Raw genomic sequence first — 24,198 nt, 5'->3', positions numbered from 1 at the left:
CTGCAAACCCGCTAAGTCTACAGTCAGTCTTGCAGCCCCCCCCCCAATGAAACCCAAGTATGAAACATCAGAAAGGGGATTTTTATTCTTTATTAATTTCATAACAATCTCTCAAACAGAAACAACACCACCACCAAATAGTACAATACTATATGTCAGACTTTAATCTTTAACAAATTACACAAGGTTAATGAAGCTATTAATAAATAAATAAATAATATAACTAACAAGTTGACGGGTTAGCAAGGAACAGTGTTAACATGCAAGTCTCATCTTTTCCTTTTATTATACTTCAATTATACTTCAATCTTTGGCATCAGTAACTCCTCCAGCAGAGATGGCAAAGGTTGCCTCATTCTCAGGCATATCAGGACTGGAAGCAAACACGAAGAGACAGATGAGTGTAGAACATTTATCTAAGACTTTTCACGCTTTGCTCACGTTCACATCTTTGTCACTACAGTGTCATATCATGTCTTATACTTGATCCAAGTCATTAATAATTAAACTGATCACTATGAAAATTGCCCTTGAACTGCTAAATACCTGTCAAATATCTTGGCGATTCTCATCTCCCCACGCCCCTTCCTCAAGCTGATGCGTGTGGTGGAAGCGTGGGCCAGGATGTGCCCACCAATTGGCTTCTTGGGATCAGCTTGAAACCTGAAATGGGTGAGAAACTTAAGAACATCTCAGCAGTGTTTCACACGGCGTTTTTATCAGAAAACCTCCTATTTGTAAGCATGAGGGAATCTGCGCTATCTTACGTCATTCCGGCTCCAGGATCAGCTGTCATTTGGTTGGTAATAAACACAGCTACGTTGTACTCTGACGAAAACATAGATCAGAGTCAGTGAAGTTTGAACGCAAGCATCGGTTTAAGAATCGCAATCACCCACAGAGATAGTTGAAGGTTTGTAAATAGTTGCTGTCTCATGAATGCAAACAGACTGCAATCAGTCTGAATGAGGCATTGTCAATGAACACAGACTCAGCTGGTTGTATTCTAGTTACATTCTTATAGACCAAGAAAGCTGCTGAGCTCAAAAGTGAAAGATCAATGTAATATTCTCTTAAGCAGCTCATGAGTTGTTAAGCGTGCATCATGGGGTGCCTGGTGACTCCCACCTCTAGGACCTAGCTTCCAGGTTGGAAAAACGAAGCCAAAGTGGAAGTGCTTTAAACCTACAGTCTATATAAGGTCACCAGATGGTGAGAGTTGTAGGTGCAAAAAAACTTCTGGTTCTCATCTGTCAAAATGGAAGATTTTTTGTGGCTAAGGAGTTACAAATCACAAGTCATTGGCCCAATTAGCGCACTGTTTCACAGTCAGTTCACAGTCAGTGGAAACACTCATCTCAAAGCTTTAAAAACATTCTGTCTCCATGTTGATGATTGTTTATCTGACATTCCTTATACATAAAGGTTACTATATGAGGAAAATGATCAGGGTGCTATTTCCAGTCAACCACCAGCAACTTCTGTTTCCAACAGTTCGTGTAAAAGATAAGGTGTTAATGGCATAAATATTTACACACAAAAACCGAGAATCCTGATTCAGACCTTCAGAGATTTTCTGCAGCCTTGAAAGCATCTGGGCCAGTTTCTGCTGCCGCTCAGCGAGCTCCCCTCTGCCAGAGAAGTCCACTCTGAACAGAGCCATGATGGAGTCGATAATCTACCAACGACGAGCACACAAGCAGAGTGAAAGGCCAGAGAAACAGGGAAACCCGGTTTCTAGGTGTTGTTCTCCACCTTGATTAGATTTACAGAGTTGATGACTAAAACCAATATCAGAAGAAAAGTTCTCTTGCTTACCAACAGCTTGAACACGCCTCCTTCTTCATGAAATTTGGCTGCTACAAAGTCCAACAGCTCCATCTGGTGTTCACCTGCAGAGTTTTCAGTTCTTTATAAAATGCTCTAAAAAAGTCAGTCTAAATCAACTGTAATGCATGTTCGTACTAGTGTAGGCTCGGGCGTAAAGCACGTTGTCCAGCACGGCATCATGGTCCACGTTAAACCTGTCAGCGATGTCTCTCAGTCTGTCCGGGCGACTCAAATCAGACAAGTACAAGTCAAGGAAAATAGGAGGCAGATTACCATCAGCGTTACATGGCAGCGTTTCAGCTGGTATATATTTGTGCCGTGCTCATTCCAAGGATACAAGGTGTTCTCCGTGTCAATGAAGATTACTTTTCCGCCCGAGTATCCATCCTCGCCCGGCAACTGAGCAGTGACTGAATGACAAAGAACGCGTTTTAAACTACTCTGTATCAGGAAGCTAAAAACCAACAAAAAAGATTCTTTACTCACCACAGAGCGTGTGAGACAGCTGGGTTTTTCCTGTGCGAAACTCTAGAAGAAGACATACTGAGAGTAAATTCATGAATTTGAAATGTATTCATGAATTTAGATGAGAAAACATCAGAGAGGAACGCATTACAGGGGGGCGTCTGCTCACCTCCAAAGGCCTCTGTGATCGCCATACTCTCTACACCTCCACCCAGCAATTTACTGCAGAGACACAGTTCACATACATGTAAAATCATCGGTTTAATCAATACTAACGCTGCTGTTGATAAATCTCAAAAACCTCCTATATCCTCCATGTTACTGCCAATTTATCTATTAATATGCTAAAGCTATGAAGCAAAGAAGAAAGTCTAGTGTGATTACTGCGTGCACAAAGTTCAGTGAAAAATAACCCTGAGATTCACAACTGTGTGTATTTTATTGAACTACAAGCATTCTGAGCCAGTAGACGACCGCTCGCTACCTGTTATCTGCGTGAACTGCGGGGAAGTTGAAAAAAACAAACAAACAAAACTGGATAATTTATGACTGAAGGAACTGAAACAGTGCCTGAGGAGGAAGCCAGAAAGTGCACAGCTTTTAAAAAGAGTCAGCTGAGAAGGGACAATGGTTAATAACAAAAGGGAGGTTTCGGGTTAAACAAATAAACAAAGTGATGAACTTTATCTCCCCTGAGACAAGAAGTCTTCTAGGGTAAGAAAAGGAAAAGTTTCGACATAAAAAATTATACAAAACAAACAGAACAACCTAACGGAAGAAAATGTGCAGTCTGAATGTGTGCTCTGAACACAGACCACACAAAAGGAAGAAGAGTGAGGATCTGAGGAGTGTCTGATCTGTCAGCTCAACAATGTCAATGACTTTTTTGTTTAAATAGCACAACTGATTATACTTAAACTCAGTCTGATGAACACAGGAGACAAAAACATAAAAACCTATGTAGGTTTTAAGGCAGTGAAAACAAAATAAAAGCTCAATTACAACAAAAGCTCAATTAAACTTTACAAAGAACACACATGCACCGCTAATTAATGTAACAAAAACATTTTGAGGGGTTTTTTTTAATGTCGGCACAGATGCATATGACCTCTGGTCAGCAGGCAGCTTGTTCCAAAGAACAGGACCACAGTAACCAAAGCAACCTCAGCACAGTGAGAGGTTTGACCGGGTTATAAACAATTAGTAAGTCAAAGACACATTGGAGGGGTCAAGCAACAGAGAGGCTTATGAACTAGCACTGAAAGCCAATGAAGTGACTTCAATAGTGGGGTCACATTTTCACATCTATAAGAACTGATTCGTCCTACTGATAACCTGGAGACTCCTGCAAATTGAGCGTTACAATAATTCAACCTGCTTGTTTGCTAACCTAAAAGCATGGATCAATTTCTCACCAATCTTAAGTTTTAATATTTTCTGAATATGATTATCAAATCTAAGATCATTCTCCAAAATAATTTCAAGGTTCCTGACTTGAGAAAGGGATGATAAATATGAGCAAATTTTCTGTCTCTGACTTTTTGGACTAATACCAAAAACAAAGACGTTTGTTTACATTTTTTGTGACCTTCTAGCCTTCATCCAAGTGGCGAGAATTTATGCATAAAGATAGTTTGAGGGAGTTCTTAATTAAGGTATGGACGAATTCAGGTGAGAAACTACTGATGAATGCTGGACTTGCGTGTAAAATGAAAATAGGGTACACAAGGTTTTGTCCACTGTTTGTGAATGAGGCCCAATATGAGGAAAACTTAACTCAAACTCTTGGCTCCCAGTTGTGACGTGGAACACCTGCTTCCTCCTTGCGCTGTATTCAAAAGCCGTCTGGAAACCGACATTCTACAACATAAAGAGAATCAACTATAACACAAATCGTCTTTTCAGTCACGTTTTGATCCCACTACAGACATAAACAGGACAGAGCAGATATTTAAGGATTCAAAACGCAGTGTCTTACCAGCAATTTTCCAGCAGCTTCCTTGATTTTTTCCACTTTTGCTTCTGACAGGCCCTTGATGTTACACAGAGCTTTGCGGGTAGTCATCTGGATCCCCTTAACAGTGCAGATGCCCACTGACTTCAGCTTTTTGATGTCTGCCATGTTCTGTGATCACATGGCAGGAGGGTCAGATTGATGCTCACACACTCAAATTGCTTTTTGTTAGATGAGTGATTTTGAGCTCAGCTGTTTACTCACTATCCCATGTTTCTGCAGGAGATCAATGTCTTGGAAGAAAGACTCCTGTGAGGTTCAGAGGAAAAATCTATATGAGCTAACTGATCAAGAGTAAATATAACATTAAAAAGCCTGCAGATTATAGCTTTTCATAATGTTTTAATCTACTCTTCTGTATTATCTTTATACAATATTTGTAACCAAAATATAATATAGCTTAAACTTTAAGTTATTTAAACATTGTTTTTTTTTTTATCTTAAGGCAAATCTTCATTTAACATATTTTTTTCCTCTTTAAAGAGGGACACTATAGTATTAACACGCACTGAATAAAATAATACTCAAATCTTACCTCATCATCCTGGAAACTAGAATCATCTTCAACAACTTGATCCTCTGCAACTTTCATTTTAATGCAGAATGAGGTCAGAATTAAAGATGAAAGGTATTTTGATTACTCAGCTAAGATATTTAGCCAGTCTAAAATCAAGCTAACTCTTTGCTAACCATACACCGCTCTTTCAAGGCAAACAAACAAACAAAGAAAAACAGGTTAAACTACAAAACAAGACTGTCAGATTATCGTATGATTATTAGCTATCGGACGCCAACTACAGTACGCTCATGGATGAAAAACAAATATAGTGTCTAAAGTTTAAAAGATAGCTTTTTTGTGTTCATGACAAAACTGGCCTTTTGTCACCGGCGGGAATTTCTGACTCTTCAGGTGCAAGCGGAAATTTCTATTTTGACCAGTTAAATGAACGTGACCAAACAATAGTTAGTATTAATGTTGCGTTTAAGTGTTCCCAATTACATCATCGGACGTTAAGGCTTTAAACAAATATCCCCATAAAATATCTGAAGGAGTTATGTCTCTCGAAATCTTTGGAACACATTCCTATCTTAATCCTTTGGAAACAACACGTGAATGCAGCATTGTCCTAAATACTACTTTCTAAACTTCTGAATTTCTAATCATTTGTATACAATAAAAACATTTTTCTATGACAATGGAACTTTTTATCTGAAGACAAGTTACTGATTGTCAGAATCAGTATTGTTAGATGGTTCTTACAAGCTAAAATATCTCATGTAAATAATAACCAATATCAAGACTTTATGATCAAAATGTGGTGAAATAAATACAGACTCTATGATGATTACAAAAATAAATGAATGACGATAATTTCAACGATACCTCTTGTTGATTATTTAATACATTTGACAAACACCTCAAAATATTTGATCTTACACACAAAAACAAGGTGAAAGTAGACACAAGGCTTTCTATTTGATTTGGTGTTTTAATTGTGGCAGTAATGTTGAACACAAAACAAAATCATGGGGTTGCTCAGTGGAGATTATAAAATACTGTCATATGAATGACAACAGAGGAAAACTAAATTACATTCAATTAAGACTGGACACATCAGCGTCATTTAACCAGGAGGACACGATAAAACCAATAACTGTGGAAAGTTCAAAGCGAGAGGCATTACACTCTGACATACTATACACATATAGTACACTGGTGATCTGAGACAAAGACGGAACCACAGCACGTGGTCAATGTAGACACCAATCTTATAATTTAATAAAACTTGTCACATATGATCAGATATTCTAACTTCATTCTTCACATGCAAGGGGAACCAATAAGCATATGAAGATGAACTGAACTACCAATGAGAGTACCATTCTTCTGACTACAAACACCGAGCTATACCACCGCTAACCTCCACACTTCTCTTTTCACTGTATCCAACTTCAACTGATATCCCCTATGAAGAAATTATTTATGCTGATATAAGTATTTAAAAAAAAAAAAAGGAAAAAAAAGAACCCAAAAAAGAAAAATAACAGAAGCTGTGCTTCTGGAAATCAGTCTCTGCATGATCCTGGGAGTAAGGAGAGACAGCGAGAGGGAAGTGTTGGACACACATCACATCCTCCTCCACAATATTGCTGGAGTGAGCTGAACGCTGCTGACATACAGCCTCTGCCTTTTTTTCTTTAAACTTCAGGTCTTCGCTCTTCTCTCTTGTCTCTCCTTCCGAGTGACTCTGCTGCCTCTCCAACAGCAGATCTCAGGCTCCTGTCGGCCCTTCCTGCCCCCTCACATCTTGCCGGGTGCAGGAGGCATCATGCCCGGCATCCCACCGGACATTCCAGTGTTAGGTCCCAACAGGATCTAAAGGGGGAAGAATCGATTATTCAGGCTGCACACTGAAATTTCCCAGTAAATGCTTTTCCCCTGAACAACTACCAATTAACGCTCAAGTGCCCCATAACACTCACCTGTCTCTGCTGTTGTAGCTGCTGCTGCTCCAGCTGTAGTCTTTCTGTCTCAAACACAACAGGCAGCACCAGGATCATGAAGGAGGTAGTGCCGACCCAGAGCGCAGAGCGGGAAAAACTGTAACAGAACACCAACCTGATTAGTACCTGCAGTTTAAAATGTGTTATACGGTACCCTTTAGTTACTCTAATACTCCTTTTAGTTAGACTCTAATATGCAAAGACTGGAATAATATTAGTTCACCCCCAGACCCTGTAAGCTGTAGAAAATCCATGGATGGATATTGCATTTTGCTATATGTAAATCTGTGATTTGGTGTTTTTCCATTCTTTATAATGTTGTAGCATTTACCCAATGCATACTTGAACCAACAGATTTAAGTTAAGAGTTGACTTAATTGGCACGAGCAAAGAATTTGTACCTGTTATATCCTTTACTGTGGCCTCTTAACAAACACATTCGTGCAATTACTAATGAAAAGCAACAGACGGGGAGAGACATACCTGTAGAACTTTTTAATCAATGAGACTGAGCAGTGTGCAGACACCTCTGCAGCTGTGCGCATCGTTTCAGGAAACATCTCAGTCAGGCCCCACAATCTCTCCATCAGCGTCTCATCCAGCTTATGGACGACCACAAAAAGCAAACATTTGAGCCGTGCATTAGAAAATAAAGAAGCATCTCTAATGAGTAAGAACATACAGGAAAATTAGCTAACATCTAAGTGGGAACATGAAATACATTCGTGTACAGTGAAACTGGTTTTTAGCTTGCAGCATTGTTAGACAGACCGTATACCTCAGGTAGGTAGCTAGCTAGTTAGCTTTGGTGTTGCCCTATTTAGGCAGGGGAACTAACACAGCAAACAAAACAGTGCAACACACTGCTAAAGTCCCATTTTCATTCAATCTTTTTTCAAGAGCCCATGAATAATAAGGGAATTACATCTTCATCTTCGTCGTCGTCAATCTCGTCCTCTGGGGGCCGTACAGACACCGAACTCGTAGCGGGGGACAGTTCCTCGACTCCGGCCATTTTTTCCTTCCTGTTAAATCCGCGACTAAATCAGAACAATGAGAGTCACTGCGGCCAGAACAATGTGTTTCTGAGGTTTTACCTGCTGCTAAAGGTAAAGCTCGGAAGTGTGCTGACTGTCTGAGGTCACAGTAGGAAAACGTGAGACTCAGGGTCGGATGACGACAGGAGGTCAGGGGTCAATTTGTACGTGAAGAGAAACGTAGTGCGCCCCTTGCTGTATGGACTGTCTAATGGCAAGCTCGGGAGTATTACTGCCACTTGCAGGATCAGCCGCTTAGGTTAACTCTGTGAGGTCTAAGTCAAGTCTTTGGTAATCAGGGGACAATAAAAATAATTATTCTATGTGACTCGCATCAAAAATTAAAAATTTCCAACAATAAATATTTCTTTCATTTCTCCAAAGCACAGGGTTAAGGTGTTGGCTATGGGTGGGGTTATCGATCAATGATGGCAAAGACCTCATTAGGTTATCCTTGTGTTCAGGGGTTAAAGTGAGATTTGGTAACCCTAAGGTCCAATGGAGCGACTCATTTGTGAATACAGTGTGACAAATGCAGCGCATATGCACATCAGACTGTGTGATCAACCTCATCCTCAGTGCGCCAGAGAGGAGGAGATGCTGCTAATGGGGATAATCCCACTTTCCACATCAAAATATTCACAATCATATTTTGAGAGTTTAAAAAACACTGCATTGTTGTCTTAGTGAGCAATGCTGTGATAAGCAATTCTTCTGTGTGTTCTAAACATTTGTGTCATGGTGCTGGGTCTGTGACTCAGTGTTTTGTGTTTTTTAGATGAAGTTATATTCTTTGATTTGTTGTTTTTCATGGTTTATGTTTTCTTTATTGTTTTCTGCTTGTGTTATATTTATAATTCCTAGTGTTTAATTTTCTGTCACTGTGCTTTCCCTGTGTTCCATGGTTAGTTACTCATGTCTCCATGTTTCAGGTTCCCTAGTCAGTCATGTCACTGTGTCAAGTCTGCGTCTTTGTGTATGTCTCTTGTTTCCTGTTTTACTTTGACAGTCTTGTGTCCCATGCTCAGTGTTTTCAGTTTTGTTTCCTCCCTGTCTTGTTTTATCAGATTAGTCCCAACTGTGTTTCCTTGCTGTTTCCCATTCCCCTTTTACTCTCTTGTGTATTTAATAGAATAGAATAGAATAGAATTCAACTTTATTGTCATTGCACATGCACAGGTACAGGGCAACGAAATGCAGTTTGCATCCATCCAGAAGTGCTTTAGTGATATAGATATATTACAATATATATTAGCAATAATATAGATATGTGAGTATATTACAGAAATGGGTCTATTATGGTATGTTATAATGTACACGGTATGAAGTATGTTGTGAATATTCTATAACTATAAGTATGTACAGGCTGTAGTGAGTACAAGCTATGTACAGGATATGAACAGGATATAAATATGAAAAACTATACAGAATATGAAATAAATAACTTTACAGAAATCTGAGATATACAGCTATACAGAAATGGGAACTATGCAAGTTGTAAACAGTTGTAGGATTAAAGATTATCGAATGTACAGAATGATTATTTACACAGAGCTATAGAGTAGTGCAGTTAAGATAAGTGAGGGTGTAGATAGTTTCTACAGAGGCTATATAAAGTGCTAGTGGTTGTGAGTGGTGGTTCAGTCCATGTTATTATTGTGTTTGAGGGTACAGTTGTCCATTGTGGGTGTGTGTATGTTCAGTCCATGAGTTTAACGTGGGTCAGATGTCAGGAGGCAGAGTTCAGGAGTCTGACAGCTGTGGGGAAGAAGCTGTTCCGGTACCTGGTGGTCTTAGTCCGGAGGCTCCTGTAGCGCCTCCCAGAGGGCAGGAGGGTGAAGAGTCCATGTGATGGGTGACTGGGGTCTTTGATGATTTTCCCAGCCCTTTTCAGACACCGCTTCCTGTAGATGTCTTTTATGGCAGGAAGTGGTGCTCCGGCGATGCGCTGGGCAGTTTTCACGACCCTCTGCAACGCCTTCCGGTCCGAGGCAGAGCAGTTCCCGTACCAGACTGTTATACAGTTGGTCAGGATGCTCTCGATGGTGCAGCGATAGAAGTTCACCAGGATGTCTGAGGACAGGTGGTTCTTCCTCAGAGTCCTCAAGAAGAAGAGGCGCTGGTGAGCCTTCTTGACCAGCTTGGAGCAGTTGGTCGTCCAGGTGAGATCCTCGGAGATGTGGACTCCCAGGAACTTGAAGCTGCTCACACGCTCCACAGCCGTCCCCTTAATGTGGATGGGTGGATGTGGGTCAGCATTCCTCCTGTAGTCCACGATGAGCTCCTTGGTCTTCTCGGTGTTAAGCAGCAGGTTGTTTCTGTCGCACCACTCAGCCAGACGATCCACCTCCTCCCTGTAGGCGGCCTCATCGTTGTCACTGATAAGCCCTGTGTTTTCCTCTGTCCGTTGTTGCGTTGTTACCTTATAAAATGTTTTTATAGCTCAGTAAAGCTGCCTTTTTGTGGTTATTCCTCCGTGTTTGTGAGTCCTGCATTTGGTCCTTCATCCTGTAGCTGCCGCAGCCACACGATAGAACGACGCAGCCATCACACGAACCTAGCAAACAGCCTGAGATGGGGACCTCCTCCGCACCGCGCAACCACCTGCAGGAATGAGCTGCGGGAACCACCAGTGGAACCGCCTGCTCCTGCCATGCTGCCACCTACTCAACTACACCAACGTCTGTGGAACCGCCTGCTCAATCGCCTGCTCAACCGCATGCAGCTGCCGCGGCGCCACCTGCTCTACCATCTGTGGCTGCCGCGCCACTGCTTGCCCAACCGCGCCGCTGCCTGCTGGAACTGCATCTGAATGGCCTGCTCAACCACCTGCAGATGCCGCGCCACCACCTGCTCAACAGCCTGCGGCTGCCACACCACTGCTTGCCCAACCGTGCTGCCGCCGGCAGAAACTGTCTGTGGAACCGTCTGTGCAACCGCCTGCTGAGCTCCCTGTGGCTGCTGCACCGCCACCTGCTCAACCACCTGTGGCTGCCGCGAAAACCTCCTGCTCAACCACTCGCAGTTGACATGCCGCCACCTGCTCAGCCACCTGCCCCTGCTGCGCCGCCACCTGCTCAACTGCCTGAAGGTGCCGCACCACTGCTTGCCCAACCGTGCCGCCTCCAGCAGGAACTGCCTGTGGAACCATCTTTGCGACTGCCTGCAGGCGGCCTGCGGCTGCAGCACCGCCACCTGCTTGATTGCCAGCGGCTGCCACATCACTTCCTGCTCAACCGTTCACAGTTGCCGTGCCGCCACCTGCTCAGCCCCTGCTCCTGCCACACCGCCACCTGCTCAACCACACCACCGCCTTTGGAACCGCCTGCTCCTGCCGTGCTGCCACCTACTTAACCGCACCACCTTCTGTGGAACCGCTTGCTCAACCGCTTGTAGCTGCCATGGTGCCACCTACTCAACCGCCTGTGGCTGCCGTGCCACTGCTTGCTCAACCACGCCACCTGCTTCACCGCCGCCTCCCACGCAGTCAGTCTCCTGAACTGTTTTGGCACTGGAGCCAGGCGGGTGACCACCAGAACTGTTCCCCCCCCCCCTATTGTGGACTGTTGTGGCCTCCTGTTTTGATGTCTCTTGTTTCCTGTTTTACTTGGTTTTGGTTTTCTCAAGTTTATTTTATAGAATGTTTTTACAACACAATAAAGCTGCCTTTTTGTGTTGATCACTCTGTGTCTGTGAGTCCTGCATTTGGGTCCTTCATCCTTCCTGTCACCGTCCCCTGTACCCCTGATATATACGTGAGGATGTTAAATTACATACATAAACAATCCAGCACTACAGGGTTGAAATAATGAGCTGGATTTGGATATTTTGGATAATAATGAGACACATTTTATTTAATTTTTCAGACATTTTAGAGTCATAGTAAAAAGAAAGGACACCCTATTTTAGTGCTAAGGTTTGTATCAGGTATCATAGCAGATCTTCAAATTAGGTAACTACAACCTCAAAAAACAATAATCATCAGATTACACTGTCATTATTTATTTAACAACAACTGAGCCAAAATGGAGAAGCATTGTATGAAAAACTAAGTACAGTGGTCCTTCATTTATTGCGGGAGTTACGTTCCAAAAATAACCTGCGATAGGTGAAATCTGCAAAGTAGCCAACTTTAGTTTTTATAATTATTATAGAGATTTTAAGGCTGCAAAACCCTTCACTACACACATTTTTCTCAGACAGGCATGGATATTTTAACACTTTTCTCTCTTGTTTAAACATTCTCAAAGTTCAAACCTTCGTAGAAAAATAAGTCCAGTATTACAGAATGAAACCAAAGGCACCCGTGGTTGCCTTTGGTTTCATTCATTCTCGGTGCAAAACATTTTGTCGACATTGTTGTGTTACAAACATACAGTACCGCACTTCAGAGTCACGCTGTTAGCGATCGAAGATTTATCTAAATTCCGCTCTCTCAGATCTTTATCTGCCACTCATCTTGTTGTTCCTTCTGCTTGCCTTACCACTTTAGGGCAGAGAGCTTTCAGTCGCTCCGCTACTCGGCTTTGGAACTCACTCCCTTAAGAAATATAAGCTGTGTCCCAAAACGTCGGCTGCATCCTTCGGAGGACCCGGCCTTCGCGGTCTACGTGGGCCGGGTTTAATCTGAGTAGCGAAAGACAGCGGGAGTCTGAAAACGATGAAGCCGGGAGTCCGCTGCTCTCGCCGGCTCGAGTGACCATTGAACCCCCCGGCTAGCTATCAAGCGGGCGGGTAACAGACGTCTCCGAAAACATCGGCGCACCTTTGCAAATATGTGATGTCTTGATAAACCAAGCAGATATTTGAAGTTTACACACCTTCTCGCCTGAAAATATGTTAAAAGTTTATTTTGTGACCCAGAAAGATTAATAAGAGTAATTTTAAAACTTAGTAGCGGCCGCCATTGTTGGAAACTGAAATTGGCTGGGCCACGCTATGAATTCTGGGATATGGTGGGCCACGAAGGACACACCCGACCCATCCTTCAAATTCGAGGAAGGTCAAAAAACAATATGGGCTTTGTAGATAATTGAGAAACTTTCTAGAGGAAACCTGGTCTTGTTAGGAGAGACGGCATCCATCCCACTTTGGATGGAGCAGCTCTTATTTCTAGAAATCTGGCTAAATTTATTAAACTCCCCAAAATATGACTATCCAAATTTGGGACCAGGAGGCAGAGTTGCAGTCTTACACACCTCGCTGCAGCTTCTCTCCTCCTGTTATCCCCCCAAAACCCCATCCCCTTAGAGACTGTTTCAGCTCCCAAACAGACGAAAAACAAACTAAAAACCAGCAAAAAAAATGACTTAAACACTTTAAAAACTTTTTAAAAAAATCACAAAGAACGAACAATACAGTATCCTCAACAGCACCAAAGAGTAAAACAGTGAAATGTGATTATTAAATATTAGGTCTCTCTCTTCCAAGTCACTGTTAGTACATGACTTAATAATTGATCAACAAATCAATTTACTCTGCCTTACAGAAACCTGGTTACAGCAGGGCGATTATGTTAGTTTAAATGAATCAGCACACCCAAGTCATTCTAACTATCAGAAACCTTGAAGCACAGGCCGGGGGGGGCAGGGGCAGCAATTTTCCACACCAGCCTATTAATCAACCAAAGACCCAGACAGACTTTTAATCCCTTTGAAAGCCTGATGCTTAGCCTTGTCCACCCCAGCTGTAAAACTCAGAAACCAGTCTTACTTGTTATCATCTATCGTCCACCTGGGCCTTACACAGAGTTTCTCTCTGATTTCTCAGACTTTTTATCGGATGTAGTGCTCATCTCAGATAAAAAAAATTTTGTGGGTGATTTTACCATCCATGTAGATGCTAAAAATGACAGCCTCAACATGGCATTTAGTCTGTTATTAGACTCAATTGGCTTCTCTCAAAATGTAAAAGAACCAACCCACCACTTTAATCACACTCTAGATCTTGTTTTAACATATGGCATAGAAACTGAACATTTAACAGTGTTTCCCTCTCCTGTCTGATCATTTCTTGATAACATTTAAATTTAAAATAATTGATTACACAGCAGTGGGGAGTAGACTTCATCACAGTACATGTCTTTCTGAAAGCGCTGTAACTATGTTTAAGAATGTAATCCACTCACTGTTATCAAACACGTAGCCTAAACCAGATAACTTGTAAGCTGGAGAGGAAATGACGTGTCATAAATTTAGAAGATCATTTAGCCTGGAGAAATAGTTTGTTGCCTTTTAAGAAAGCCCTCCAGAAAGCTAGAACATCTTACTATTCATCACTGATAGAATAAAATAAGAACAACCCCAGGTTTCTCTTCAGCACTGTAGCCAGGCTGACAAAAAGTCAGAGCTCTGTTGAGCCAAACATTCCTTTAACGTTGTCTAGTAATGACTTCATGAACTTCTTCACAAATAAAATTCTCATCATTAGAGTAAAAAAAAAAATACTCATAATCATCTCACAGTGTGACATTGTCTACAGCTTCTTTCAGTACCGTTGATATTCTTTTTCTCAAACGGATCTTTCTGAGTTAACTTCAATAATTACTTCCTCCAAACCATCAACGTGTCTTTTAGACCCCATTCCTACAAAACTGCTCAAAGAACTCCTACCATTAATTAATGCTTCATTCTTAAAAATGATCAACCTATGTCTAATAATCGGCTATGTACCAAAGGCCTTCAAGCTCGCACTATTTAAACTGTTACTTAAAAAGCCATCTCTAGACCTAGCTATCTTAGCTATTTAAAGGCCAATCTCTAACCTTCCTTTCATATCAAAAATACAACTTCACCTACTTCCAAGGTGCAAAAATTCTTGTCAAACAGCTAACAGATCATCTGCAGAGGAATGGTTTATTTGAAGAGTTTCAGTCAGGTTTCAGAGCTCATCACAGCACAGAAACAGCTTTAGTGAAGGTTACAAATGATCTTCTTATGGCCTCTGACAGTGGACTCATCTCTGTGCTTGTCCTGCTAGACCTCAGTGCAGCGTTCGATACTGTTGACCATAATATTCTGTTGGAGCGATGAGAGCATGCTGTAGGTATTACAGGTACTGCGCTGCAGTGGTTTGTATCACATCTATCCAACAGACTCATGTTTGTTCATGTAAATGGAGAGTCTTCACACACTGAGGTTAATTATGGAGTTCCACAGGGTTCAGTGCTAAGACCAATTCTGTTTACATTATAAATGCTTCTGTTAGGCAGTATCAAGTCAAATCAAGTGGCTTTTAATGTAATTTCAACCATGTACAGCCGGATTTCCAAACCTCCCCCTCTTGTTAGTCCTCCACCTGCAAAGATTGTCTTGTTTGTCCCTTTCTGGATCACTGGGATTTTATCATTGAAACACTTCTCCTTTACTTGCAGTGCGCCGAGACTCCCGATTGCATTTCCTGGTGCCCGTGCCCGCCTTTCCTGCCTCAAGCCAAAATCCCCTAGAGAATTAACGTTTCTCTTGTTAGAAGTGTTTTTGTGGTAAGTCCTAGTTGTAGGTTCTCATTTAAATCATAGACCCAAGATAGCTAAATTCATAGTTCACAGTTCGAATTTCTCGTTTCCTTTTGGATTCTCAGTTGATAGTTCAGGGTCTTGACCTTTTGCAATTTGCTTAAAGCCTTTGTCTGTACTGGACCACAGAGGCAGAGCATCATTCAATCCTGCCAGCTGCCTATCTTGGTAGCATTTCAAGGATGACAGACTCCACTTTCTCTGCAGCAAGACAGCTCATAACGTTTTAACAGTCTCTCCCTGTCCTCATGCTCCTATATCATCTGCTATAATCAAGAGCCATACACTATCATTGCATCTACACTGCAGCTCAAAAGTTTGAAATTAAATAGAAATGTCTGATTTTCTAAAAACACTGAAATTCATGTTCCAATTTTTTATTAATTCATTAATCAGAAATGTCAAGAAATATGAATGTTTAAAAGTGACATTGATCACAGTTGATGAATGAGGTTCAGTGGAATATCTACATAGGTATACAGAGGCCCAGTTTCAGCAATAATACTGTAAATGTTGGCTGAAGGAGGACCCAAACGCAAGACTTTCTGGTTGGAGAAAGTGCATTTATTTACAATGAAAACGTATCAAACAGTGCCAAAAATCCACAGCATGTCCCAATCCAGGTGCCATGATTCGTGAAGTGTTTTGTCTTAGTCATTGCTTCTGTACTATAGTGCGCTGCTCCCTTCACACCTTTCTACAAACAACCGGGAAACAATGCCACAATGAGTACAGTCCCCGCCACCGGCCGGCAAAAACACCTTCACCATTTCAGCAAGAGAATGATTGAAAACATGATAATACGAGCCAGAGAACTAACTGAAGTTCTGGTGTAAAGAACCAGCGCCGACTGCCGCTCCACTGCTCTCTTAAGTAGGACTCCGTGACTATGCAGATCAGCAACAGGTGAGTGACGATCCTCAGGTATGTCTGGCTCAAAGGAGGGAGACTCTCCAGGCTTGATGTGGCATGAAAATCTTATTCTTTGTCTGTCTGTCTGTCTCTCTCTCTCTCTCTCTCACACACACACACACACACACACACACACGAAAGTGTGGGGACAAAGAGCAGATCACACCAATGAACAGTCATACTGTAAGCGATCTGGAAAGACCAAAACATTAATAATATTCAATGCGCCAAAAATGAGCCCTGGGTCTCCTGACAGGTATCAGCTGTGTTTCAGTGGTACATTGTGTTAACTACTGTCAGTTTCTCATGTGAAATCCTGAACTTGTCAGTCAAGACATAAGCATAGACCAAAATCATTGTGCAGATTCAAAACACAGCACAATCTGCAACATTCATGTCAGATCATCCCATTTTCACTTTGTAACCTGATTAAACCAAGTTTGAGCTTTTCTATAACAACAGTGGCACACCCAGATGTTCAACACCTTCAACTGTTTTTTTCACTTTTATGTATAGAATAATTTTCATTTCCTATAATCATATTTCATCAAACCAAATCTTAAAAAAGTTTTTTCTTTCGTTCACTTTCAGACTGATTGAACCCATAAAGTTGAATTTCCAGACCCCAACTAACCAAATTTAGTGTTTTTTAAGCTGCAGAGTAGTTTTCAGCTCTGCTTGTCAGTAAGATGATTCGAATCATATATTAACCATCTGACCTGATACATTTGCATTAAGTACCACCATGTGACCTGTAAATACAGGAGTCATTGTTACTGAAAAGTGGGCCCCTGTATTACTGTGTAGAGATTTTCGAAAACAACATAACTGATTTATGTAAAAAACAACATCTGTGCAAACATTACTGTTAAACCTCATGTAATATTACATGTAAACCAACGGAAATTTGTCTTTTAAACAAGGACTTTTCAAACTGTTGAGCAGTAGTGTGTATTGTATGCATGTATCTGTCTGTATCTGATCAGGATTTTCTCCTCACTTCCAATCCAAGGTTACATTTTTAAACTGTGTCCTTCTTTAAAAAGTGACTTCAAGTGTTTCAAGGCTGATGGGAAACTCTCCCTAACAAGTCCACTTTATTGCGTGCTCATTTATTCTCTCCTATAAGTGGCTCATAGGTACTAGTTCACTTTCTGCATGCTTCCTAATCTGTCACGCTTATCAGTGGCTCATGGTTGCTTAAAGCCTTTGTCTGTACTGGACCACAGAGGCAGAACATCATTCAATCCTGCCAGCTGCCTATCTTGGTAGCATTTCAAGGATGACAGACTCCACTTTCTCTGCAGCAAGACAGCTCATAACGTTTCACAGTCTCTCCCTGTCCTCATGCTCCTATATCATCTGCTATAATCAAGAGCCATACACTATCATTGCATCTACACTGCAGCTCAAAAGCTTGAAGTGCACCAGAAACATCAGATTTTCTAAAAACACTGAAATTCATGTTCATATTTTTGTTAAATTAATCAGAAATGTCAAGAAATATGAATGTTTAAAAGTGACATTGATCACAGTTGATGAATGAGGTTCAGTGGAATATCTACATAGGTATACAGAGGCCCAGTTTCAGCAATAATACCTGCTGTGTTTCAGTGATACATTGTGTTAACTACTGTCAGTTTCTCATGTGAAATCCTGAACTTGTCAGTCAAGACATAAGCATAGACCAAAATCATTGTGCAGATTCAAAACACAGCACAATCTGCAACATTCATGTCAGATCATCCCATTTTCACTTTGTAACCTGATTAAACCAAGTTTGAGCTTTTCTATAACAACAGTGGCACACCCAGATGTTCAACACCTTCAACTGTTTTTTTCACTTTTATGTATAGAATAAATTTCATTTCCTATAATCATATTTCATCAAACCAGTTCTTAGAAAAAAAAAGTTTTTTCTTTCGTTCACTTTCAGACTGATTGAACCCATAAAGTTGAATTTCCAGACCCCAACTAACCAAATTTAGTGTTTTTTAAGCTGCAGAGTAGTTTTCAGCTCTGCTTGTCAGTAAGATGATTCGAATCATATATTAACCATCTGACCTGATACATTTGCATTAAGTACCACCATGTGACCTGTAAATACAGGAGTCATTGTTACTGAAAAGTGGGCCCCTGTATTACTGTGTAGAGATTTTCTAAAACAACATAACTGATTTATGTAAAAAACAACATCTGTGCAAACATTACTGTTAAACCTCATGTAATATTACATGTAAACCAACGGAAATTTGTCTTTTAAACAAGGACTTTTCAAACTGTTGAGCAGTAGTGTGTATTGTATGCATGTATCTGTCTGTATCTGATCAGGATTTTCTCCTAACTTCCAATCCAAGGTTACATTTTTAAACTGTGTCCTTCTTTAAAAAGTGACTTCAAGTGTTTCAAGGCTGATGGGAAACTCTCCCTAACAAGTCCACTTTATTGCGTGCTCATTTATTCTCTCCTATAAGTGGCTCATAGGTACTAGTCCACTTTCTGCATGCTTCCTAATCTGTCACGCTTATCAGTGGCTCATGGTTGCTTAAAGCCTATGTCTGTACTGGACCACAGAGGCAGAACATCATTCAATCCTGCCAGCTGCCTATCTTGGTAGCATTTCAAGGATGACAGACTCCACTTTCTCTGCAGCAAGACAGCTCATAACGTTTTCACAGTCTCTCCCTGTCCTCATACTCCTATATCATCTGCTATAATCAAGAGCCATACACTATCATTGCATCTACACTGCAGCTCAAAAGCTTGAAGTGCATTAGAAACATCTGATTTTCTAAAAACACTGAAATTCATGTTCATATTTTTGTTAAATTAATCAGAAATGTCAAGAAATATGAATGTTTAAAAGTGACATTGATCACAGTTGATGAATGAGGTTCAGTGGAATATCTACATAGGTATACAGAGGCCCAGTTTCAGCAATAATACCTGCTGTGTTTCAGTGGTACATTGTGTTAACTACTGTCAGTTTCTCATGTGAAATCCTGAACTTGTCAGTCAAGACATAAGCATAGACCAAAATCATTGTGCAGATTCAAAACACAGCACAATCTGCAACATTCATGTCAGATCATCCCATTTTCACTTTGTAACCTGATTAAACCAAGTTTGAGCTTTTCTATAACAACAGTGGCACACCCAGATGTTCAACACCTTCAACTGTTTTTTTCACTTTTATGTATAGAATAATTTTAATTTCCTATAATCATATTTCATCAAACCAAATCTTAAAAACATTTTTTCTTTCGTTCACTTTCAGACTGATTGAACCCATAAAGTTGAATTTCCAGACCCCAACTAACCAAATTTAGTGTTTTTTAAGCTGCAGAGTAGTTTTCAGCTCTGCTTGTCAGTAAGATGATTCGAATCATATATTAACCATCTGACCTGATACATTTGCATTAAGTGCCACCATGTGACCTGTAAATACAGGAGTCATTGTTACTGAAAAGTGGGCCCCTGTATTACTGTGTAGAGATTTTCTAAAACAACATAACTGATTTATGTAAAAAACAACATCTGTGCAAACATTACTGTTAAACCTCATGTAATATTACATGTAAACCAACGGAAATTTGTCTTTTAAACAAGGACTTTTCAAACTGTTGAGCAGTAGTGTGTATTGTATGCATGTATCTGTCTGTATCTGATCAGGATTTTCTCCTCACTTCCAATCCAAGGTTACATTTTTAAACTGTGTCCTTCTTTAAAAAGTGACTTCAAGTGTTTCAAGGCTGATGGGAAACTCTCCCTAACAAGTCCACTTTATTGCGTGCTCATTTATTCTCTCCTATAAGTGGCTCATAGGTACTAGTCCACTTTCTGCATGCTTCCTAATCTGTCACGCTTATCAGTGGCTCATGGTTGCTTAAAGCCTATGTCTGTACTGGACCACAGAGGCAGAACATCATTCAATCCTGCCAGCTCCCTATCTTGGTAGCATTTCAAGGATGACAGACTCCACTTTCTCTGCAGCAAGACAGCTCATAACATTTTAACAGTCTCTCCCTGTCCTCATACTCCTATATCATCTGCTATAATCAAGAGCCATACACTATCATTGCATCTACACTGCAGCTCAAAAGTTTGAAGTGCATTAGAAACATCAGATTTTCTAAAAACACTGAAATTCATGTTCATATTTTTGTTAAATTAATCAGAAATGTCAAGAAATATGAATGTTTAAAAGTGACATTGATCACAGTTGATGAATGAGGTTCAGTGGAATATCTACATAGGTATACAGAGGCCCAGTTTCAGCAATAATACCTGCTGTGTTTCAGTGGTACATTGTGTTAACTACTGTCAGTTTCTCATGTGAAATCCTGAACTTGTCAGTCAAGACATAAGCATAGACCAAAATCATTGTGCAGATTCAAAACACAGCACAATCTGCAACATTCATGTCAGATCATCCCATTTTCACTTTGTAACCTGATTAAACCAAGTTTGAGCTTTTCTATAACAACAGTGGCACACCCAGATGTTCAACACCTTCAACTGTTTTTTCACTTTTATGTATGGAATAAATTTCATTTCCTATAATCATATTTCATCAAACCAAATCTTAAAAAAGTTTTTTCTTTCGTTCACTTTCAGACTGATTGAACCCATAAAGTTGAATTTCCAGACCCCAACTAACCAAATTTAGTGTTTTTTAAGCTGCAGAGTAGTTTTCAGCTCTGCTTGTCAGTAAGATGATTCGAATCATATATTAACCATCTGACCTGATACATTTGCATTAAGTACCACCATGTGACCTGTAAATACAGGAGTCATTGTTACTGAAAAGTGGGCCCCTGTATTACTGTGTAGAGATTTTCTAAAACAACATAACTGATTTATGTAAAAAACAACATCTGTGCAAACATTACTGTTAAACCTCATGTAATATTACATGTAAACCAACGGAAATTTGTCTTTTAAACAAGGACTTTTCAAACTGTTGAGCAGTAGTGTGTATTGTATGCATGTATCTGTCTGTATCTGATCAGGATTTTCTCCTCACTTCCAATCCAAGGTTACATTTTTAAACTGTGTCCTTCTTTAAAAAGTGACTTCAAGTGTTTCAAGGCTGATGGGAAACTCTCCCTAACAAGTCCACTTTATTGCGTGCTCATTTATTCTCTCCTATAAGTGGCTCATAGGTACTAGTCCACTTTCTGCATGCTTCCTAATCTGTCACGCTTATCAGTGGCTCATGGTTGCTTAAAGCCTTTGTCTGTACTGGACCACAGAGGCAGAACATCATTCAATCCTGCCAGCTGCCTATCTTGGTAGCATTTCAAGGATGACAGACTCCACTTTCTCTGCAGCAAGACAGCTCATAACGTTTTCACAGTCTCTCCCTGTCCTCATGCTCCTATATCATCTGCTATAATCAAGAGCCATACACTATCATTGCATCTACACTGCAGCTCAAAAGCTTGAAGTGCATTAGAAACATCTGATTTTCTAAAAACACTGAAATTCATGTTCATATTTTTGTTAAATTAATCAGAAATGTCAAGAAATATGAATGTTTAAAAGTGACATTGATCACAGTTGATGAATGAGGTTCAGTGGAATATCTACATAGGTATACAGAGGCCCAGTTTCAGCAATAATACCTGCTGTGTTTCAGTGGTACATTGTGTTAACTACTGTCAGTTTCTCATGTGAAATCCTGAACTTGTCAGTCAAGACATAAGCATAGACCAAAATCATTGTGCAGATTCAAAACACAGCAGAATCTGCAACATTCATGTCAGATCATCCCATTTTCACTTTGTAACCTGATTAAACCAAGTTTGAGCTTTTCTATAACAACAGTGGCACACCCAGATGTTCAACACCTTCAACTGTTTTTTTCACTTTTATGTATAGAATAAATTTCATTTCCTATAATCATATTTCATCAAACCAGTTCTTAGAAAAAAAAAGTTTTTTCTTTCGTTCACTTTCAGACTGATTGAACCCATAAAGTTGAATTTCCAGACCCCAACTAACCAAATTTAGTGTTTTTTAAGCTGCAGAGTAGTTTTCAGCTCTGCTTGTCAGTAAGATGATTCGAATCATATATTAACCATCTGACCTGATACATTTGCATTAAGTACCACCATGTGACCTGTAAATACAGGAGTCATTGTTACTGAAAAGTGGGCCCCTGTATTACTGTGTAGAGATTTTCTAAAACAACATAACTGATTTATGTAAAAAACAACATCTGTGCAAACATTACTGTTAAACCTCATGTAATATTACATGTAAACCAACGGAAATTTGTCTTTTAAACAAGGACTTTTCAAACTGTTGAGCAGTAGTGTGTATTGTATGCATGTATCTGTCTGTATCTGATCAGGATTTTCTCCTCACTTCCAATCCAAGGTTACATTTTTAAACTGTGTCCTTCTTTAAAAAGTGACTTCAAGTGTTTCAAGGCTGATGGGAAACTCTCCCTAACAAGTCCACTTTATTGCGTACTCATTTATTCTCTCCTATAAGTGGCTCATAGGTACTAGTCCACTTTCTGCATGCTTCCTAATCTGTCACGCTTATCAGTGGCTCATGGTTGCTTAAAGCCTTTGTCTGTACTGGACCACAGAGGCAGAACATCATTCAATCCTGCCAGCTGCCTATCTTGGTAGCATTTCAAGGATGACAGACTCCACTTTCTCTGCAGCAAGACAGCTCATAACGTTTTAACAGTCTCTCCCTGTCCTCATGCTCCTATATCATCTGCTATAATCAAGAGCCATACACTATCATTGCATCTACACTGCAGCTCAAAAGTTTGAAGTGCACCAGAAACATCAGATTTTCTAAAAACACTGAAATTCATGTTCATATTTTTGTTAAATTAATCAGAAATGTCAAGAAATATGAATGTTTAAAAGTGACATTGATCACAGTTGATGAATGAGGTTCAGTGGAATATCTACATAGGTATACAGAGGCCCAGTTTCAGCAATAATACCTGCTGTGTTTCAGTGGTACATTGTGTTAACTACTGTCAGTTTCTCATGTGAAATCCTGAACTTGTCAGTCAAGACATAAGCATAGACCAAAATCATTGTGCAGATTCAAAACACAGCACAATCTGCAACATTCATGTCAGATCATCCCATTTTCACTTTGTAACCTGATTAAACCAAGTTTGAGCTTTTCTATAACAACAGTGGCACACCCAGATGTTCAACACCTTCAACTGTTTTTTCACTTTTATGTATAGAATAAATTTCATTTCCTATAATCATATTTCATCAAACCAGTTCTTAGAAAAAAAAAGTTTTTTCTTTCGTTCACTTTCAGACTGATTGAACCCATAAAGTTGAATTTCCAGACCCCAACTAACCAAATTTAGTGTTTTTTAAGCTGCAGAGTAGTTTTCAGCTCTGCTTGTCAGTAAGATGATTCGAATCATATATTAACCATCTGACCTGATACATTTGCATTAAGTACCACCATGTGACCTGTAAATACAGGAGTCATTGTTACTGAAAAGTGGGCCCCTGTATTACTGTGTAGAGATTTTCTAAAACAACATAACTGATTTATGTAAAAAACAACATCTGTGCAAACATTACTGTTAAACCTCATGTAATATTACATGTAAACCAACGGAAATTTGTCTTTTAAACAAGGACTTTTCAAACTGTTGAGCAGTAGTGTGTATTGTATGCATGTATCTGTCTGTATCTGATCAGGATTTTCTCCTCACTTCCAATCCAAGGTTACATTTGTAAACTGTGTCCTTCTTTAAAAAGTGACTTCAAGTGTTTCAAGGCTGATGGGAAACTCTCCCTAACAAGTCCACTTTATTGCGTGCTCATTTATTCTCTCCTATAAGTGGCTCATAGGTACTAGTCCACTTTCTGCATGCTTCCTAATCTGTCACGCTTATCAGTGGCTCATGGTTGCTTAAA

At 40.2% G+C, this 24,198-nt stretch overlaps 2 protein-coding genes across 2 annotated transcripts; both read right to left on the bottom strand.

Annotated features, from left to right (window-relative positions):
• Nucleotides 1-81: 81 nt before the first annotated feature.
• Nucleotides 82-5,450, bottom strand: dmc1 (DNA meiotic recombinase 1). Its single transcript, XM_085415244.1, has 13 exons — nucleotides 4,845-5,450; nucleotides 4,514-4,558; nucleotides 4,274-4,420; nucleotides 4,073-4,155; nucleotides 2,465-2,517; nucleotides 2,317-2,358; nucleotides 2,168-2,240; nucleotides 1,966-2,057; nucleotides 1,819-1,892; nucleotides 1,564-1,678; nucleotides 768-828; nucleotides 547-663; nucleotides 82-373 (listed from the first exon to the last, which is right to left on the bottom strand). Exons 1-13 carry the CDS (start codon nucleotides 4,899-4,901, stop codon nucleotides 304-306), a joined length of 1,029 nt encoding a protein of 342 aa, XP_085271370.1. The 5' UTR covers nucleotides 4,902-5,450; the 3' UTR covers nucleotides 82-303.
• Nucleotides 5,451-5,694: 244 nt separating this feature from the next.
• On the bottom strand, nucleotides 5,695-7,993 carry tomm22 (translocase of outer mitochondrial membrane 22 homolog (yeast)). Its single transcript, XM_085415878.1, has 4 exons — nucleotides 7,740-7,993; nucleotides 7,298-7,416; nucleotides 6,794-6,911; nucleotides 5,695-6,686 (listed from the first exon to the last, which is right to left on the bottom strand). The coding sequence occupies exons 1-4, from the start codon at nucleotides 7,827-7,829 to the stop codon at nucleotides 6,612-6,614; spliced, it is 402 nt and encodes a 133-aa protein (XP_085272004.1). The 5' UTR covers nucleotides 7,830-7,993; the 3' UTR covers nucleotides 5,695-6,611.
• Between the last annotated feature and the right edge of the window lie 16,205 nt (nucleotides 7,994-24,198).

The sequence above is a fragment of the Rhamphochromis longiceps genome, linkage group LG8, assembly GCF_057381845.1.
Source record: "Rhamphochromis longiceps isolate RC_006_pf linkage group LG8, R_longiceps_female_GT1.1, whole genome shotgun sequence".
NCBI classification, from domain to species: domain Eukaryota; kingdom Metazoa; phylum Chordata; class Actinopteri; order Cichliformes; family Cichlidae; genus Rhamphochromis; species Rhamphochromis longiceps.
The sequence above is the reverse complement of the archived record's forward strand: the minus strand, read 5'-3'. Positions and strand labels throughout refer to the sequence as shown.

What these genes read in the sequence shown, in the direction of transcription:
- tomm22 (XM_085415878.1), bottom strand. Translation starts at nt 7,829, where the DNA reads ATGGCCGGAGTCGAGGAACTGTCCCCCGCTACGAGTTCGGTGTCTGTA. An exon ending in ACGACGACGAAGATGAAGAT is followed by an intron (nt 7,417 to 7,739) that starts GTAATTCCCTTA and finishes GTCGTCCATAAG; the next exon opens with CTGGATGAGACGCTGATGGA. An exon ending in AGCTACAACAGCAGAGACAG is followed by an intron (nt 6,687 to 6,793) that starts GTGAGTGTTATG and finishes TTCCCCCTTTAG; the next exon opens with ATCCTGTTGGGACCTAACAC.
- dmc1 (XM_085415244.1), bottom strand. Translation starts at nt 4,901, where the DNA reads ATGAAAGTTGCAGAGGATCAAGTTGTTGAAGATGATTCTAGTTTCCAG. An exon ending in GATCACAGAGGCCTTTGGAG is followed by an intron (nt 2,359 to 2,464) that starts GTGAGCAGACGC and finishes GTCTTCTTCTAG; the next exon opens with AGTTTCGCACAGGAAAAACC. An exon ending in ATTGACACGGAGAACACCTT is followed by an intron (nt 2,058 to 2,167) that starts GTATCCTTGGAA and finishes GTCTGATTTGAG; the next exon opens with TCGCCCGGACAGACTGAGAG.